We start from the raw sequence: 19,468 nt of genomic DNA on the forward strand, positions 1-19,468 counted from the left end.
CTGGCAGATATATACATAGCTAAGACTCCGTCGTCCCCGACAGAAATTCAAATTTCGCGCCACTCGCTACAGGTAGGTCAGGTGATCTACCGCCCTGCCCTGGGTGGCAGGACTAAGAACCATTCCCGTTTTCTATCATATTTTCTCTCTTCCACCTGTCTCCTTGCGGGGAGGCTGGGTGGGCCCTAATCGTATATATCTGCCAGGTAAGTATGTATGAAACTTTATTGTATCATAACAATATCATTTTTCAAACCAGCAGGCCCGGCTTCATCTACATCCACATTCCAGACGAGTAGTGTTCCTTTGGAATCTTCTAAACTCCCTCATATGGTGCTTTTAGCTTCAGCCAAGAAGGCCATGCAAGAAGTTGAAAGTTGGCTGACCGACAAGAGAGCAGAGGAATGCCATTTACTCTGTACTGCCTTCCTGCCTAACTAAGAGAAGGCATTCTTTTTATGCAAGTAGAGAGTCTCACTCTTCTGGTGGTTCTGCCTCCTGATTTTTCTGGACTTACTGAGTCATCTAGGAGAGCAGCTTTTGGTCTGACAAAAACTGTTATCTTCAGCTGAGATTGATCATCTCTAGCATAATTTGTTTAAGCTGTTTGAGGTGACTAGTTTCATGGATTGGGCTATAGGCACCCTGGCTAAAAGGATTCCGGATGCGCCTTTGGTTTCTTCATTCTCTTGTCTAGACATAGGAATCTTATATTTCCCATGAATTAGCCTCTACTTTTGCAGTGTGCATTCTTAAAAAAAGGAGAATTGTGTTGTTCCTTTCTCAGAAGTCGTCTCTTCTTTTTTTGCCACTTGTCCATGACCCCCTCTTTCCGCAAGACGTAGTAAGCAGGATTGCCTCCGACTTACCAAAGAAGTCGACACAGAACTTGCTTTCACAGTCTTTGAAGCAAGCTAGGGAGACTATATTATTCAACAAGTCATCTTCTTCATTGTAACACTTGCCCTTTTCTGGAGGTAAGACAAGGCTGCAGTCCAAGTCCAGAGGAAAAGTGCAATTCACCTCTTGAGACAATTAAGAAGCTGTATTCCAACCCCACCCCTGAGAAGTGATGTAGGACAGCCCCGTGCAGCAGTAGTGCCAGACTTTATCTTTTCTGGCAGGAATGGAGCAGAGCAATGGGTGGCAGAGGTCCTAAAGACAGGATACTCTATTCCCTTAATTGCCAGGTCACCCTTAGTCAAGCATCCCATCGCATTCCGCTCTTGCCGCAGAGGTGTCTGCTCTCCTTCTGAAAGAAGTTATAGAGAGAATGAAAGATCTTTAATCTGTAGGCTTTTACAACCGCCTGTTTTTGGTACTAAAGGTATCAGGCGGTAGGTGGCCAGTGCTGGATGTCAGCGCTCTGAATGTCTTCGTAAGGAAGACAAAGTTCAGAATGGAGACAAGCCGATTGATTCTTATTCCATCCATCAAGGGGATTGGATGGTCTCCATAAATATGCAAGATGCATATTCCCATGTCCCCATTCATTTAGGTTTGTATTCAGAGGCCAAGTATTTCAGTTTCAGGCCCTCTGTTTCGGTTTCACAACGGCGCCACAGGTTTTCGCTCAGGTTCTCACTCTTCTAGTGGGTTGGCTCCATCATATTGGATTCAACATAGCTTTGCATCTCAACGACTCGCTCCTCTGCTTGTTGTCGGAGTCATGCTGCATGGGAGACCTTCAGAACACCATAATGTTGGATCAAGAGTTAGGTCTCCTGATCAATTTGCAAAAGTCTCAACTAGTTCCATCCTAACGGATAGGTTATTTTGGGACGACTCTGGACTCTCAATTTCAAGGTTTTCCCTCCCCCAAAAGGGAAGTCATGTCTTTGAACAGTGGACAAATTTCTATCTCTGCCGGAGTGCTCAGCCAATGATTGGATGAGCCTCCTTGGATCCCTGTCCTCAATAGAGTAATTCATTCCTCTGGGGAGATTGCACTGGAGAGCCTTGCAGTTTTTTCTTTGAGCAAAATGGAACAGGAAGGAGTACTCGGACAACTTCATGTTCCAGATTCTGCAGGGAATCAAACGTTTAACATTTGCTCCGGTGGAGATCAGAAGAATTATAATAGGAAAATCCCTCTCACCTCTGAATCCAGACCTCAATTTCTATGGGGAGTCTGAAAGGGAGCAGGGAGACTGGCATGTGGACATTACAGCAGAAGGCCTGGCATATCAACCTAAAAGGGTTGAAAGCCATAACCCAGGGACTTCGAGCGTTTGATTTGGAATTCCGAGACAAAGTAGTAGCTATACATTTGGACAACACAAAAGCCCTTGCATACATTTCCAAGCAAGGGAGAACCTACTCCTCTCTTTGCAAGACTGCGAGAGACCTTTTTTTGGGACAAGAGCCATACAAAGTTGGTGACAAGGTTTGTTCAGGGAAAATTGCTGCTCCAATCAGGTAATTCCTGCTGATTAGACCTGTTCGTGACTGCCAAAAATCATCGGCTTCCTCTTTATTGCTCCCTGGTTCCGGATCCAGGGGTATGGGCTGTGGATGCCATGCTCCTGGACTGGTCAAACAAGGATTTGTATGCATTTCAGCCTTTGGGAATGATCAAAGAGGTTCTCGAGAAGTTCCAAACTCACAGAAATGTCTTGGAGATCCTCATTGACCCATTCTGGCCCCTCAGAGAATTGTTTCCGAACCTAATCAGTCTATTACCTAATCAGTCTATTAGCAGATTTTCCTGGGTTACTCCCCCAAAGACAGAAACTACTCGGACAACCACACATAATGAAGTTCCATCAAGGGTTATCTGCACCTGCTCTCACAGGGTTTTGTAAGACTGTAGGATTACTCAAGGCTCTTTGCAGCGTGCCTTTGACCCCTAGCTGCATCCCCTTTCATTCCTTCTACTGTACCTCCTTTCATATTCTCTTTCTTCCATCTTGACATTCCACCCTCATAGCAATTGATTCTTAGTGCAACTGCAGGGTTTTCTTCCTGCTACATCTTTCAAACTTTTTACTGTCAATTTCTGTTTCAGCACTGAATGATCTTATAGGTCTTAGTGCTTGGCCTTTGACTTATATTATATATCCAAACCAAATCTTCCATCTACCAAAACAAATGGTCCATTTTCATGTCTTTGTGCAAAAGAAATCAAGTCTTCTCAAGCAACTGTAACAGAGATCGCTGATTTTCTTCTGTACCTAAGGAAGTAGAGAGGATTATCTTCTTCCACCATTAAAGGTTACAGACCCATGTTAGGCTCTGTATTCAGACATAGGAGTCTAGACTTGTCTTCTAATCACAAGTCTCTAATCACAACTTAACAGACTTGGTTTAGTCTTTCAATACAGGCTAACGTTAGGAAACTTAAACTTCCTGGAATCTGGATGTAGTCCTAAAATGGTTGTCTGCCCCTCCCTTCAAACCGCTGGCTTCTTGTCCTCTTAGGAACCTAACCAAGAAGACCCTTTTCCTGATAGCTTTGGCCTCAGCCAGAAGGGTAAGCGAAATTCAAGCCGTAGATAGAATGGTTGAGTTCTCCAACATGGATACCCCAATTTCCTGTACTCTGGGATTTCTTAATAAAAAAGAGAATCCTGCTGAACCTTGGCCTCGGTCTTATACAAATAAGAATGGTTTGAATAGGATGAATAGGAGAGGTCTCTTTGCCCGGTGAGAGCGCTCAAGTTTTACCTTTGCAGGACAGAAGAGCTTAGAGGTGCTTACAATAACTTATGGTGTTCAGTAAAGGACCTCTCTTGTTCCCTTTCCAAGAATGCTCCCTTTTTATTCCTGAGAGATCTCATTCATGAGGCCCATTCACAGGTAGGAGAAGTGTTACCTGTTCTGAAGGTGAAGGCACATGAGATTACAGCGATGGCTGTCGCTTGACCTTCAGGTATAACCTTTCTTTAACTTACAGTATGCAATTCACTTATTGGAAATGTAAGTCGATCTTTTTAATGACTGCAGTACCTTGGGTCCGTTTACGGTGGCTGGCATGGCTCTGGGGAAGGAAATATAGAAAGCTTTTCTTGCTACCTTGCTCTTCACCGTGAATATGATGTTGGGTCCTAGGGGAGTCCGGGGGTACTTGGTACTGAATACCCTCCAGAATTGTTGGTAGGGTGGTGGTGTCTTTTTAAATTATTGGTGTAGGTCGTTTTTGGTATTCTGCCTCTCGAGTTTTTGATGGTACTATGCCCAGGGCAGGGGCAATCTCTGTGTAGTGGGTGTCCCTTGGTCTGATGACACACTTCTACGAGCTGAGATGAGCAACCCCAGAGGTACTAATTTCCTGCAATAGCTGTCTTAACTGGTAAGGAAACAACAAGCATTATATTAACCCTTTTGCCACCAACCTGTGTTTCACCATCTCGCCCCTCACTGCCAGCCTGTTTTTTAGCTATAATTTTCGGAGCACAAAAGTTTTATAGACTGCTGTCGCGTCCTCATTTTTAACACTATGTCTCTCGTTCTAGTCTCGTTATTTTGGTAATAGATTGAAGTTTGTCATATCATCATCAAAAGTCTAAAATGTTGTCTGAAATTTCATTGCTTATCAGGTAAATGTAGCCAAACACAAAAAATTGTATGTTATATCTTACAAAAAGATCTCTAGCACCAAGGTTATTACATTATTCAGTTTTCATATTTTTTTCATTGTATTCTACAACTCTCTAGCTATACAATGATATAACTATTTCTAAGCCATTGGAAACGTATGCAAACCGTCAAAGAAACACACCTACTAGAGGTCATATTTTTACTTAGTAAGTGAGCAAAAATTACGCATAGCCAAAGATTTTCTTAGACTGTAGCTTCCACATTTTTTATGCTCTATCGGTCATTCTGGTCTTGTTTTGTTGGTAAAAGATTGAATTTTGTCACATTGTCATCAAAAGTGTAAAAAGACACCAGGAAATGCCATAACATGTCAGGTAAATGTAGCGAAACACAAAAAATTATATGTTATGTCTTACAAAAAAAGCTCTAGTGTTAAAACTATTACAGTTTTGATATATTTTTCTTCATATTCTACAATTTAGCTATATAAAGATATATACAACTCTGTTTCTAAGCCCTTAGAAACATGTGACAACTGTCAAAGAAACACACCTATTAAAAGTCGTATTTTACTTAGTAGGTGATAAAAAATTACGCATTGGAAAAAAATAGTAGGTGATCGAAAATTACACATAGCAAAAGATTTTTTTAGACGGCTGTGGCTTCCATATTTTTTACGCTATATCGGTCATTCTGTCACAGACTGCTCTTATTTACGACGGCTAAGATTCTTTATCCTTGAGTATTTATCGAATGAACTTGAAACAAAGTTGGTGTCTTTTGTACTATTTTTGGGCGAGGGGGCCAACATGGCATGAGGTTGTGGGTGATGGAAAGTTCAAACTGATTATATATTGTATAATTGTTATGGGTATAGATAAGTGTGATTATATATTGTATAATTGTTATGGGTATTTTATGCATTGTTGAAATATGGTGGGTGTCCTATATATAGACAACATGTGGTAGATTCGAGAAGGTGTCTGTTGATGTATTTAAGTTGTGTTGTGACGTCATAGGCTGTGACGTCATAGACAAGATGGCGGCGGCGTCGGCAGGATGTAAACAATAACACGGGGAGTAGAAAGCACGTGTTGGTGGTGTGTGGTTGGTAGGGGAGAGCTCTCTGTCTGGTAGGAGTTGTTTTTTGGGGTCGTAAGTCTTGTGGTGCGGGTGTTTAAAGTGATTTCTGGAGTGTACTGGAGTTGGAGAAAGCGTACAGGTGGGTAGATTATTCATTTTTATAGAGAAAGAAAGGAGTTAGGCTAGGCCAAAATTCAAACTGGTAGCAGAGCGTGGTTGATCAAAGATGCCTGGATCCGACAGTGAACAAAGGGAGACTACTAGATGGAGAAGGGAATGTCCTAGGTTTAGCGGGATACAAGAAGAATACAAAGAATGGAAAGGTCAAGCCGAAGATTGGCTATTGTTGTATGGAGAAGATACAAAATACCCGGCGATAGAAATGAGAATGAGCTTAAAAGGGAAAGCCCGAGAGCTAGTGGAAGCATTAGATAAAGATAAACTTACTGGTACAGAGGGTCCAAAGTTAATCCTAGAGAAACTAGATAAAGCCTATCTAAAAGACTCGGTAATGGAGAATTACGGTAGAATAAAAAGATACCTTCTAATAAGAAGAGAATCTAGTGAAAATATGGCGGACTATTTAATTAGATACGAGAAGGACAGCATCTGAGTGTGAAAGAGCAATGGGGAAAGGCGCGCTTGAAGGCGAAGTCAAGGGGTATCATGTAATAGAGCAAGCAAATCTCACGGAAAATCAAAAACAAATGGTATTATCGGCTTGTGGGCAAGAAAAGCTAGAGTACGGAACAGTGTCGCAAACAATGAAAAGACTATTTGAGGGATTAGGGACTAAAGAGGAACAACGGGAATGGTGGGGTTCGTCAGAAGGCAATGCCAGTTCTGGGAGAGGGAGGGAAAACCAAAGATATCGGGGAAGATGGAACCGAGGAAGGGGTGGTAGAAATCCTATAAACAAAGAAGGGAAGGTAACAGTATGTGCAATATGCAGCTCAGAATGGCATTGGGCTAGGGATTGTCCTCAGAATTTTCATAATAGGAAGAAAACTGAAACAAGACTAGAAGAAAATAAGGTAAAAACAGAAAATGGGACAGAAGAAGAGGTTTATGTAGGAGAAGTTAATAAAATAGTGGAAGCATCATGGGAGGTGGTTGATGCAATTTTGGACACAGGGTGTAAATCAACAGTTTGCGGGGAATTGTGACTAGCACGTATTGTCATGGATTTGAGTCAGGAAGAGTTGAGGAGAATGAGGGACACTAGGACAGAGTCTAATAAGTGTTTAATTTTGGTGAGACATCTTATAAGTCCAGAGGAATAATAGAAATACCTGTGATACTAAAAAACAGAAAGTTTTATTTGAAGACGGAAATTCTGCAAGGTGATATACCCTGGCTGATAGGTAAGCAAACCATGAGTAAAATGGGTATGACCCTAAATTTGAAAGAAAATTGTGTCATAGTAGAAGTATTAGGGGGAATGAAAGTAGAGTTAAGAGAAGACGAACAGGGTCATTTAAGAGTGCCTATAAGGAGGAGGAAGGTAGAAGAATTATTACTGGAGGGTTGGAAGGGAAAGAATCCGAGGGAAATTAAGAACACAATGAAGAAATTACATTTACAGTTTGGTCATGGAAGTGGAGATAAAATATGGAAGCTAACAGAGGAAGCACAATGGAGTAATGGGTTAATCGAAAAAGAAAAAGAGGAAATAAGAAAGTTACTAACGGAACTGATTAAAAATTGTGAGGTTTGTAAAAAATACAAAAGAAACCCCGCCAAACCGGTAGTAGGCTTTTCTTGGAGTAAAACGTTCAATGAAGTCGTAGCGATGGATGTGGGAGAGATAGAAGAGAGAAAGTTCTTGGTAATAGTGGATATGGCAACGAGATATTGTCAGGCCTGTTGGATAAAAGATAAGAAACCAGAAACTATAATAAAGATACTTTTTGAGTGCTGGTTTGCTATATTTGGAGCACCCTCCAAAATATTGTCAGATAATGGGGGAGAATTTCAAAATGAAAAAGTAAGGAGGATGGCAGAAAAATGGAATATTAAAGTATTAGCCACAGCATCAGAATCTCCGTGGAGCAACGGATTATGTGAAAAGACCGTAGGCATGATCAAGGGAAGTGTAAGGAAGATGATGGAGGAAGAGGAAGTAGATTGGTCCCTAGCTTTGAAATGGGTAGTGAGTGCTAGGAACTGTTTAATGAATAATGGAGGTTTCTCTCCCAACCAATTAGTATTTGGAAAAAACCCTTCACTGCCTAACCTAATAGGAGAAGAAAGTTCTAGTCCTGCAAGCAGAGAAAAAGGGATGGAAGAGGGTATGGTAAGGGACACACTGAATGCAATGCACAAGGCCAGAGAAGCATTTATAAAAAATGAGTCCTGTAATAAAATAAGAATAGCGCTAAACAAAAACATCAGAGAACATAAATTTGAAGAAGCAGTGGTAGGAGATGAGGTATTCTATAAGAGGGAAAATGAATGGAGAGGACCTGCTCAGGTAGTGGGAGTATCGGGGAAAACAATAATAGTCAAACATGGGGATTCTTTAAGAGAAGTAGCTAGGATACATGTGACAAGGATTCAACGACGATCACCAGATACAGAAGAGATATCGGCTAGAATAGATAAATCCCATGGGGTGAAAGGTAGGTCAGATGGCCCAAATGAAGGGAAAGTAGATTGGCTGGAAGGAGAGGAGATAATGGGTGAGAGAAGGAATGCAGACACAGAAGAGACTATAGAAAGAGAGGTGATAGAGGAAACAGTGGAAGATAACGGGCAAAGTGGGTCAATAGAAAGCGAGTTAATGGAAGAGATACCAAAATTCAAAAAGGGAAATAGAGTTAGGGCTATAAACAATGATACAGGACAAGTAGAAGAATGGACTATTTTAGGTCTTGCAGGAAAAGATCAAGCCAAGCATGGGCTGATTCGTACAATATACGAGACTCACAGTCAGGTGACAAAGGGTGGGTTAACTTGAGGGATTATAGTCAGGTAGAAAAAATTGAAGATGAAGAGGAGGTGTTGCTGGGATTTGAAAATAGAAGCATAATGGAAGCTAAAGAAAAAGAACTTCTAAGTTGGAGAGATAACCAGGTATATGAGGAGGTAAATGATGTTGGACAAAAAGCTATATCTACAAGATGGATAGTAACTGAAAAGATAAAAGGGGGGGAAAAAAGGATATGTAAAGCAAGATTGGTAGCTAGAGGGTTTGAAGAAGAAATGGCTGAGTGGGAAAAGGATGCTCCCACATGCAATGCTGAATTTTAAAATTCTGTCTAACCATAATAAAGGTGAAAAATTGGAATTGTTATACATTGGATGTCAAAACTGCATATTTACAAGGTGACGAGATACAAAGAGAAGTGTACTTGAAGCCACCAAGGGAAGATGGTTGGAGGGGATTATGGAAGTTGAAGAAAACAGTCTATGGGCTCAAGGATGCAGCAAAAGCATGGTATTGTAAAGTGGTGAAAGTAGTGAAGGAGCTTCAAGGTGAGAGAAGTAGACTAGAACCTAATATATTCTTTTGGAAAAAGAACAATAAATTGGAAGGCATTTTGTGTACACACGTAGATGATTTTTGCTACGGAGGAACTGAAGGATTCTTAAAGGAAACGATTGGGAGATTGAAAGGGAAATTGCAAGTAGGAGAACAAGAGAGTAAAAGGTTCAAGTATATAGGAGTAGTAATAGAGCAGAAGGAGAATAGATTTTCCTTAATCAGTGGCAGTATATAAATTCCATAAGAGAACCAGAGGCTAGAAGATATACGGGTAATAGAGTGCTAGAACAAAAAGAGTTAACAGAGTACAGATCAGTGGTAGGACAGCTGAATTGGGTATCACTACACACGATGCCAGAAATATCATATGATATTAGCGAATTAAGTAAAGCATTTAAAGAAGGAACAACTCAGGATATGAAGAAACTTATTAAAATTGTGAGAAAAACTAAGAGCATGATGGGCGAAGTTACAATAAGTGAGATGGAAGAAGAAAGGGTTTATTGGGAAGCCTATGCAGACGCTTCATTTGGAAACATAGAAGATGGCCATACTCAACTGGGTTATATTATTTCTTTGACAGATGGGAAGAGGAGAAGTCCCATATGGTGGAAGTCTAGGAAATCCAGGAGAGTGGCAAAATCCACCATTGAGGCTGAAGCCCTGAGTGTTGGGGAAGCTGTAGAAGGATTGATATATTTCAAGCATTTGTGGGAAGAGGTAGTAGGAGGGAGAAATTTAGAAGCCTTGGTTAACACTGATAGTAAAACACTAATGACCGCCATCAAATCGAGCACTGGTGTAAGTAGCAAGAGATTAAAAATAGATATTGCTGCAATAAGGGAAACCATTGAATCCGGGGAAATAAAGGAGGTGAGATGGATAAAAGGAAAGGAGCAAGTGGCTGATGTATTAACTAAAGCAGGAGTTTCAGGGGAATGTATTAGAAATTATGTAGAGGGTAAAGAGTTGGAGGACGAAGGAAATTAAGAGGGGAATACTAGGTTAGGAAACAGTCGGAGGGGAGGGAGAAAGAGATAAGTGTGATTATATATTGTATAATTGTTATGGGTATAGATAAGTGTGATTATATATTGTATAATTGTTATGGGTATTTTATGCATTGTTGAAATATGGTGGGTGTCCTATATATAGACAACATGTGGTAGATTCGAGAAGGTGTCTGTTGATGTATTTAAGTTGTGTTGTGACGTCATAGGCTGTGACGTCATAGACAAGATGGCGGCGGCGTCGGCAGGATGTAAACAATAACACGGGGAGTAGAAAGCACGTGTTGGTGGTGTGTGGTTGGTAGGGGAGAGCTCTCTGTCTGGTAGGAGTTGTTTTTTGGGTCGTAAGTCTTGTGGTGCTGGTGTTTTAAGGTGATTTCTGGAGTGTACTGGAGTTGGAGAAAGCGTACAGGTGGGTAGATTATTCATTTTTATAGAGAAAGAAAGGAGTTAGGCTAGGCCAAAATTCAAACAAACTACGCACAACTTTCCCCTTTGGAACTTTCACATCTCCTTTCGGCATTTGGAAATAACTGAAATAAAGAACAATCTTTCATTAACAAATTCTGAAAATCTCAGCAAAATCAATACACAAACACCGTAACTAGAAGCGCGAATGTACCAAGATATCACAAGGCGAGAGCGATTTTGAAGTGTAAAAAGTAACTGATGATTGTGGGAAAGATTGTTAGTGTGGGAGGGCTGGGGGCCACTCAGCAAGTGTGGCAAGGCTTTGTATACGTTCTCCAAGCAAGGGAACCTCAAGGTTCTAATTAGTGATTTATGGCAAATTTTGATTTAACTGTATATGTCTGTGGACGTTCAATACGTCCCATGATGGTGAAGGGTGAGATTTTTGTGGATTACAGTACGTCCTTTGGCGGTGAAAGGGCTAATGCTAGCAAGTTTCTATTTGCATTTTATTACCATTAATATTGTGCAAGTTTCATCCATGAGTCTCACCTCCTAGCTATGTGGGAATCAGCTATGTAATTACTTGGTAAGTTTGTAATTGCATAAAAATGACATTTTTATAATTAAATTTCATGATTGCATACTTATCAAGTAATTACAGAATGGGAGCCCATCCACCTCCCCTCTCTTGGATGACATGGCATAAACAAATTGAGCTCATTTGCTATGTTGTTTACCTTCTACCCTGGTATTGTGGGGGTTGGCGGGGATGTACCTGCCTACACCAAAAACAAAAGAATTTCTACAGTGATTTTAAAATTATAGCTGCTGTTACTAGAAATTTTTAGCTAAGTAATAACTTGGTAAGTATACAGAAAATCTCATTTTGTTATTAAAATATCAATTTTACCTTATGTAAGAGGATTAAAAAGATTTAACATACTCTAATTGACGACTAAATTCTGGAAAGTTAATGCTTTCTTTTTTCAGTTCCAAGAAAATGAAAAACGAAGATATGAGGCAGAAAAACGCCGGGCTGAACAGAAACACAGGCATAAGCTAGAAGAACTTCAAGCAGCCTCAGAAGCTACTGCTAAAGAACTTGAGCAGTTGCAAAATGAAAAACGTAAGTAGGGTGCTTTTAGTTTCAACTTGTTTGCTCCATTATTTGTTGCCTTTTTCAAATGTGAAAATTGGAGTTAACTTGTAAAAATCAGTATGCTATTGAGGCAAATTCAAGGCTTAAGTTCTTTATTTTTTGTAGGGAAAATGTTAATGGAACATGAAACTTACAAACTTAAGTGTCAGGATGAGGAATACCAGCGCGAAGTGCGAGACTGGAAAGACAATCTCAAACCACGAAAACAGGTAATGTAGTTTTGGGTCTTTTTCATTATTTTTGTCTTAAATGTTTTTTATTTATTTTTACTGTAGACTTTCTTGGTATGGTATCCTAAAGTATCAGATCTTTATTGTATGGATTGTATTTGAAATTTTTTTTTTTTTTATTGTTATTAAATTTGTTTCCATGATTGAGTCACTTGGAGTAGTATGCTAATTATATTTTGTTTTACAAAAGTTACCTTAATTAGTCCGCATCCATGGGCGTTGAATTTTCTGGATGCTACAATCTCTTGGAAAATTTATATTCACCAGAGTACATGGAATGTTACCAGAGTACATGGACAGTTATTTGACCTTAGGCGTGTATTACTGTTTATTTTCTTTGCATTTGGTCTGTGATAGCAGTTAGCTAATCACATTTGCTTCAGATATGGAGGGATAATTACCAAATGTCAACTAGAGAACTACCCATGTTCCTCTGGCTGGTATACTTTGATATGACAAATTGCAAGAATTTTGTTTCAACTATGCCTTTTTGTTTTAACAGAGCTAGTTTCTATACTCCTTAAGTGGTAAGCCAGTTTACATTTCATTGTTCTAGCTCCATATTTGACAAGTGTTCCTTCTCTTGGCCCTGCCAGATTGGTTCACTTATGTGTAGGGGAACCAAAGGATCCTGGAGAGGTTTTTTGTCTTTGCTTGTCCAGACCAGAGATTTTAACTGGTGTTAACCCAAATTAAGCTCATGCCAATAGATTTGAGGTTATGGTCCCTCAGCTCTGAACATTTGATTATTGACATGTTTAAAGCAGACTTCTGAGAATGTTACAATTTGCAGTATGTCTGGAAAATGATGCACAGCCATATCTTGTGGGAGCAGTGAGTGCTTGGTCTCAGCTTATCTTACCATTGCATCCATCCTTTCGTTCTAATATGATTAGCAGTATACTTTTTAAAGTACACACCAATTACTAAGACATTCCCTGTCAACATTTTTCTGATGGATTGTAGCATTTGAAAGATGTGTTGGTCCCTGATATGGTTTAACCATAAGACTGGGTTTTCATTATTTTTTCCCTTTAACTTCGATCTGTAATCATGTAGGTGATTTCTAAAAAGCCTGAGATTTTGGACTCCAGGATACCTTTAACTATTTCATACCTTCATTCACATTACAGTGTTTTGTTATCTATTAGATATTAATATTAAAACACTGTTACATCAATAAAACAATTTGGTTCAAAAGATTACCAAGTTGTATTTCTTCTAAATGAGAGGTGAAAATTGAAGTGGTAAAGAACCTTTAGAATCTAGGAGTTATTGGTTGATGATCATTATTGCAGAGCAATTCATCCAGCCCTGTAAGGCATATGGTATTTAGTCTCATTAAATCATCAAATAGTAATACAAATATGTGGGAAGCAGCATATATAGGTATATATTAGGTTATATTTGTGCATCATGTTTTACATCTCGCAAAGTTTTTAATTATACTTACGTATTAGTTTAAGTTTTTTTCTTTCATCACAAGTCCTTCACTCTTTGTGGGCTTCTGGTGTCCCAGACACTGCAGTCATCTGTCTAGTAGACAGGAGATAGATATTACTAGTACATGTAAGCCACATGGATGCTCAGCCACTTATCAGTTACCTTCTTCACTCTTTGTGTTCTCTAATGCTTCATTGGCTGGTGATACCAATTGTTCCAGTGTTTTAGTTAAAGTGTTTGTGGTATATTTTTTATTTCTATTTATATTTATTAATTATAATGGTATATTTGGAGAATAGATTCAGTATTTGATGTTATGTATCTCATTCTGCATATAGTAAAGGCATTTTTACTTTTCATTATTTTTTTATCATGGGATTCAGTCTTTTCCGATGAGCGAAAACTGCCATTAACTGAAACTGCTATTTATGGTGCCATAATGGCTCCTAAGCACCATTATGGCACCTCTGTTTGGTATGTTATGGCGCTGATAACCAGAACTCAGCCTGTTAAAACCAGATCGCCGATAACTGTGTCCGCTGATAACCGGGGACTGCCTGCATTATGTCATGATCTTATTTTTTTAAGTTATGCAGTCTATTTTTTGGGGGTAAGTATGAAAGGTAGTAAGTAGAAGGGAAGCTGTAGTATGTTTAGTTTGCAGTCTCACACAAGCATTTCTTTCTGGAATAACCTCTCCAACTTAAGAAAACTGCAATCATTAACATTATTTTCCCAAAGTTATACATGTGTCTTTTTTTCTAATAATATCTTTTTTTTCTAATGTCTTTTATTTTATTTTGTAAAATTATAATTACAGCTCTCACAGTATCAAAACAAATAAGAACTAAAATCAGTAACAAATTCTAAGTATACTTATTGTAAGATATTTATGAGATTTACTGAGATGGGGAGATTCAGTAAATTTTGTGAGGTATATATGTTTCTTTCTAATATTTCTTTGTAAAATTACAATTATAGCTGACACACTATCATAAAAGCAAAGAATGAAAACCAACAGCAATACCTGGGTGAATGTTTTTTTTTGCACATAAAGCTTCAGTTTAAAGGTAGATGTGCTTAAATAAAAGAAAAAAAAATTTAAAGCCTTTTGTTTCCTGATAAATACATATAACATTTTTGAATTTACTGTAAAGAAGGTTGTGTGGTTATATTTTAAATCAATTGTTTTTTACTTAATTTTGTTTGCTGATATTTTTATGTAACATTTTATAATTTACTTTAGTGAAAGTGTGTGGTTATCTTTTAAGGTAAGATATACATACAATGAAGTACAACACAGTATATTAAAAGTAAGTGAAATGACTCCAGGCATACTAAACAACTTGAGAGGTAACTTGTTATGCAAAATATAAAATTCAAGTAGTATATAAATATAGGGGGTTGTTTGTCACTTCATCCTAAGTAAATACAGACATATGCACATATTCATAAAACATATCCTGGCAATATTCAGGTGAAATATTCAAAGAAAGACCTAAATTGAGTAACCATTTATTTAATACACTCTAACCTCTTAAATCCGGGAATCTTGTGACCAGGCCATTGCCAGACCACAGAAAATCCTGTAATACACAATGCATTCTAGAATATAGAATACATCCCTAAAAACTAAAGACTGTAAGCAAACAGTCTTGCAAGCTAAATCCACATGCAAATAGCCTAGTTACCAACTTACCTTGCTACTTAACTAAGTTCTGACACCGCTTTTTATCGTTTTATTACTCACGTTTTTTCACGTTATAATTTTTATAATTTTACAACTTCATACTGTATAATTTTCCTTAAAAGTGTACTTTATTTCAGAAGTTTAGCGCGCATACCTGAGTTAGCCTAACCGTATGTCAACTACATTACTTAACTTCTCTCGGAATCTGCAGAATATTATCAGAGACTTTCTTCTCCAAAATTTACTATCTTCATTAGCTTCTTTGTCATTTAATTTGATTGTAGGGGTTAATAAGATGATAAAAAAAAGTAATTAATTTTGGCGATCAGAGGGCATTTGAATGTCGCTGTCAAAACGTAAACAAAAATAAACACTAAACTATTTGCTAATAGAATACACATTTTCCAACATAGATAAAGATTTATACTTGCTCTTCTTACCTCTAGGATCATCTGATCTCATGAGTGCCATATCGAATGGGTAAATATAGTATGTACAGCTGTATGAAAGAAATGATCAAAATTGTATTACCTTTAAGTCTTTCAAGCACTCTAGTCATTTTGATTAAAAGTTTTGACTTGGTAGAGCCTTCTCAAGTGGAATATTTTAAAAAAAATATATTTATTCAATAAGTTAATATCAAAAACATTTGACTTCACACATCATCATTACTAACTATTATTTTCATAAAAATTAAAGAGATATGGCAATTTTTTGCTGTTCGGAAGTTGTAAACAATACGTGGCACCACCCTTATGGCTGCTCAATGAACTAATGGTGGCCGATTCAGAATACTGGTTTGAAGAAGTTCAACTTTACTCCCAAAAAGGTTGAAAATTAAGTTCCTTTTATGTTGCTCTCCACCCTTTTAACATGACTTTCAGCTTCCCTTTCTCCTTGGTATATTATAATTGCTTATAACTTCATTTGGTTACTTGGATAAAATCATCCCGTGATAGGGCACATAAGGAATAGCAATTTGATTTCGTAAGTTCACTATAGTATAGTAAAAATTAAAACTTTGTGGCTCACTTTTCTCTTGTCTCATGTGTATTATCATCATTAAATTATAGGATCAATATAGTTGAAGAGTTCTACATATGCTTGGTACTGTTCTAAAGTACTCGTGGGATATTCAAGTTTCATATTAATGGCATTGTACACATTGATATAATTTAGCACAAAATGTTATATAATTAGCAATTACAAGTAGCTAATAGTTAATTCAATGCTGCTGCATGTAGAAAAAGAATAACTGAAACATCTTGATATGTGAATTATTTGTTGTTATTTTATGTTGCTTAATGATCCTATTTTCAGCATAAGCATTAAAAGACTAAGGCCATATAACAGAAATATACCCTAGGTACATTACAACTACTTTTCAAGATGCCTTAGCAAACAAGTAAGGAGGCTATAATAGAGTCAGCAGTGTCACATCAAATTGACCTTAGGCTTGGAACATTATGGTCTAATACACCACAGAACACAAGTACTTGTTCACCCTTCTGGGATGTGGAAATGTAGGCCAACAGTCTTCCTTGTGCAAGGACAGTTCTCCCATTTTCCCTTTAAACCGGGGGTATACGCACTGGGGGTATGGGGAGTGAGCATTGGTCTCTCTCAACCCACACCCATTTCCTGCTCAATCTAAGCAGCCAATGAAAATGCACACAGACTGGGCTTGAGTTTCTTATTGGTTTGACCAAGTTCCCATGTTGTTCTTTCTTTGTAGGATAACTATGGATTTTTTTTTACGAGTATTTTTGTAGTAATTTTATAGCATATTGCATAGTGCTGATAATGGTGATCACCTAGAGATTGTTATTAGTGAAAGTCCCAGTCAGAGATGCTGATATTGATGCCCTAGACACAAATTTCATGTTGATATTGCAGTCACTTCAAAAGAACAATGGAAAGAGCACTTTCTTGACTACCAGGTGTCAGGATCTTTTTCAGAACAGTGCAGGAAGCGAACCATCCTCCTGGAATTGAAAGCCTTGTTTTTAGGCCTCTAACCCTTCATGAATTCATGAGATGTAAGGTTGTAGTTGTGACTGGCAACTCATGAGCAGTGGCAGAAGTCAAGACTGAGGGAGACATAAGATTGAACTGAATTTGCCACCTTGGAATAGAAACTAAATATAAGATTGAACTGAATTTGCCACATTGAAGTAGAAATTTATATAAGGGTAGAGGATAATTATGTCGCAGTACTCACGATCGTCCTCGGTAGGCACATCATCACAGATATTCTTGTTAGGTGAAAGCAGGCTTTTCTGTCCAAGTTGCAGGCTTGGCTCTCAACTTTGCCAGGTAACCTGAAAGATAAACTTGCTAATGCATTCTTGGAATAATTTGAAAGTCTATGCCTTCCCTCTTTTTGGACTTGTCAGAGAAGACTTATACAAGCTTAGGCCTTCAAGTACCTGGATAGCCCTCTTTGGCAGTTACAAAAGTTATTCAGCAGTTTCCAGACCCTGTTGGCCAAGAATCTCAGGATGAAGGGTTCTTACAGTGAAAGTTACTTTTCTCAGTAGCACGCTCAGAATGAACATTATCTTATGAAAAGTTGCAGTTTAATATTAAGAGATTATCCAATGTTGTTTCATTAGAGGGGTTTTCTTTAGTAACAGCTAAAGCCTTTGCTAGATCTTGCAGATTCAAACATTAACCTCTATAAATCAAATTGGAACTGAGTCTTAGTTAGTGCAATGAGAGGGGCAATAATTTAATCCACTCTGTTCCATATCTTACGTAGTATAAAATTTTTCCTTTTCCTAAGATGCCATAAGAAATTGTCACGCTCGATTATTAAAGGCTACAGATTGGCCTTGTCTAAGGTCTTTGAGCTTCAAGGATTAATGTGGTTTCCCCAGTGGAACTTTAAAGATTGATTTTCTTCTTCAGTATCCCACTGGGATTTCTCTCTGGTTTTGAAAAGCTTCATCAAACCCCCATACAAACAGTTCAAAATTGAGTCTGTGAGATATACCTAGTCATGTGTGTGTAGGTTGGAAGAGCCATTGTTTGTTTGTTTGTATGGTGTTTTTACGTTGCTTGGAACCAGTGGTTATTCAGCAACAGGACCAATGGCTTTATGTGACTTCCAAACCACATCAAGAGTGAACTTCTGTTGCCATAAATACACATCTTTAACCCCTCAGTTGAATGCCCAAGAATTGAACTCGCAGCCACCAAGGTGGCAGCCAAGACCATACTGATCATGCCACTGAGGTGCTTGGAAGCACCATTGGATGGATTGTCTGCTACAACAGACTAGCAAAAACTCAAATCAAGGTAGCCAAGACCTTTCCATAGGACCCTTTGCTCATCCTTTTCTTGCTTATTTCAGTAATGGAAAGGAACCAGCTAGTTTTTAAGCCTATTGGAACAGTTTGGCACTATCTCACAAGGACTAGGGATTCTTAGAAAGGGCTTCTCTAGACTTGAAAACACCTCAGCCTACCGACTCATAGATATTATCTGTAGGGCCTACAGAAATGTAACACATGGAAAACTGTGTAGGCAAGAATTAAAGTCTACACAAGGCCAGAGCACCTTCCATGTCTTAGAAGTTTGATTATAAACTTGATAGGAATGTTATTTTAACCCTCTTACGCCGAAGGGGTATAATAAAAATCGTTTCCTGTATGCCGAGGGGGTCTCGGAGTGAGCGCCGAAGCGGAAAAAATATTTTTTTCAAAAAATCACAGCGCGCTTAGTTTTTAAGATTAAGGGTTCATTTTTGGCTCCTTTTTTTTGTCATTGCCTGAAGTTTAGTATGCAACCATCAGAAATGAAAAAAAAATATCATTATCATATATAAATAATGTGATATATGATAGCGCAAAAACAAAATTTCATATATAATTGTATTCAAATAACTCTGTGAGCAAAACGGTTAAAGCTAACAAGTTAATTTTTTTTCATTGTATTTTACACTAAATTGCAATCAATTTGGTATATAACACATTGTAAAACGATCAAAGCAACACAGAAAAATATTATCACAAAATGATGCATGAATTCTCAATGCGCGGACATAATTTTTTTTTTTTTTTTTTTTTTTTTTTTTTCAAAAATTCACCATAAATCGAAATATTGTTCTAGAGACTTCCAGTTTGTTTCAAAATTAAGATAAATGATTGAATATTACTGTACTGTAAGAGTTTTAGCTTACAATTGCAGTTTTCGACCATTTCGGACGCGTTAAAGTTGACCGAAGGTCGAATTTTTTTTATAATTTTTTTTTATATATATATTTTGAAAATAAGAAAAGCTACACCCTTCAATCATTTTTTTTTGTATTCTACATAAAACTGCGCACATTTTCATATATAAAACTCTATGAAACGCCTAATATGAAACTGGGCAAATATAACGAGAATGTGACGTACGCATTTCGGAGAT

The 19,468-nt window shown here is 38.0% G+C and overlaps 1 protein-coding gene across 5 annotated transcripts in view; it reads left to right on the forward strand.

Annotated features, from left to right (window-relative positions):
* The window catches only part of LOC135213515 (serine/threonine-protein kinase 10-like), a 230,948-nt gene that overhangs the window by 192,669 nt on the left and 18,811 nt on the right, over window positions 1-19,468 (forward strand). For all 5 annotated transcript variants that reach the window (XR_010314149.1, XM_064247427.1, XM_064247428.1 and 2 more), the window contains 2 exons: window positions 11,524-11,659; window positions 11,798-11,901. Coding sequence is in view for 4 of the 5 variants with exons in the window: in XM_064247427.1 (XP_064103497.1) it covers window positions 11,524-11,659; window positions 11,798-11,901 (240 nt within the window). In the remaining variant the exon portion in view is untranslated. The remainder of the gene's footprint in view (window positions 1-11,523; window positions 11,660-11,797; window positions 11,902-19,468) is intronic.

Source organism: Macrobrachium nipponense, chromosome 43, assembly GCF_015104395.2.
Source record: "Macrobrachium nipponense isolate FS-2020 chromosome 43, ASM1510439v2, whole genome shotgun sequence".
Lineage (NCBI taxonomy): Eukaryota > Metazoa > Arthropoda > Malacostraca > Decapoda > Palaemonidae > Macrobrachium > Macrobrachium nipponense.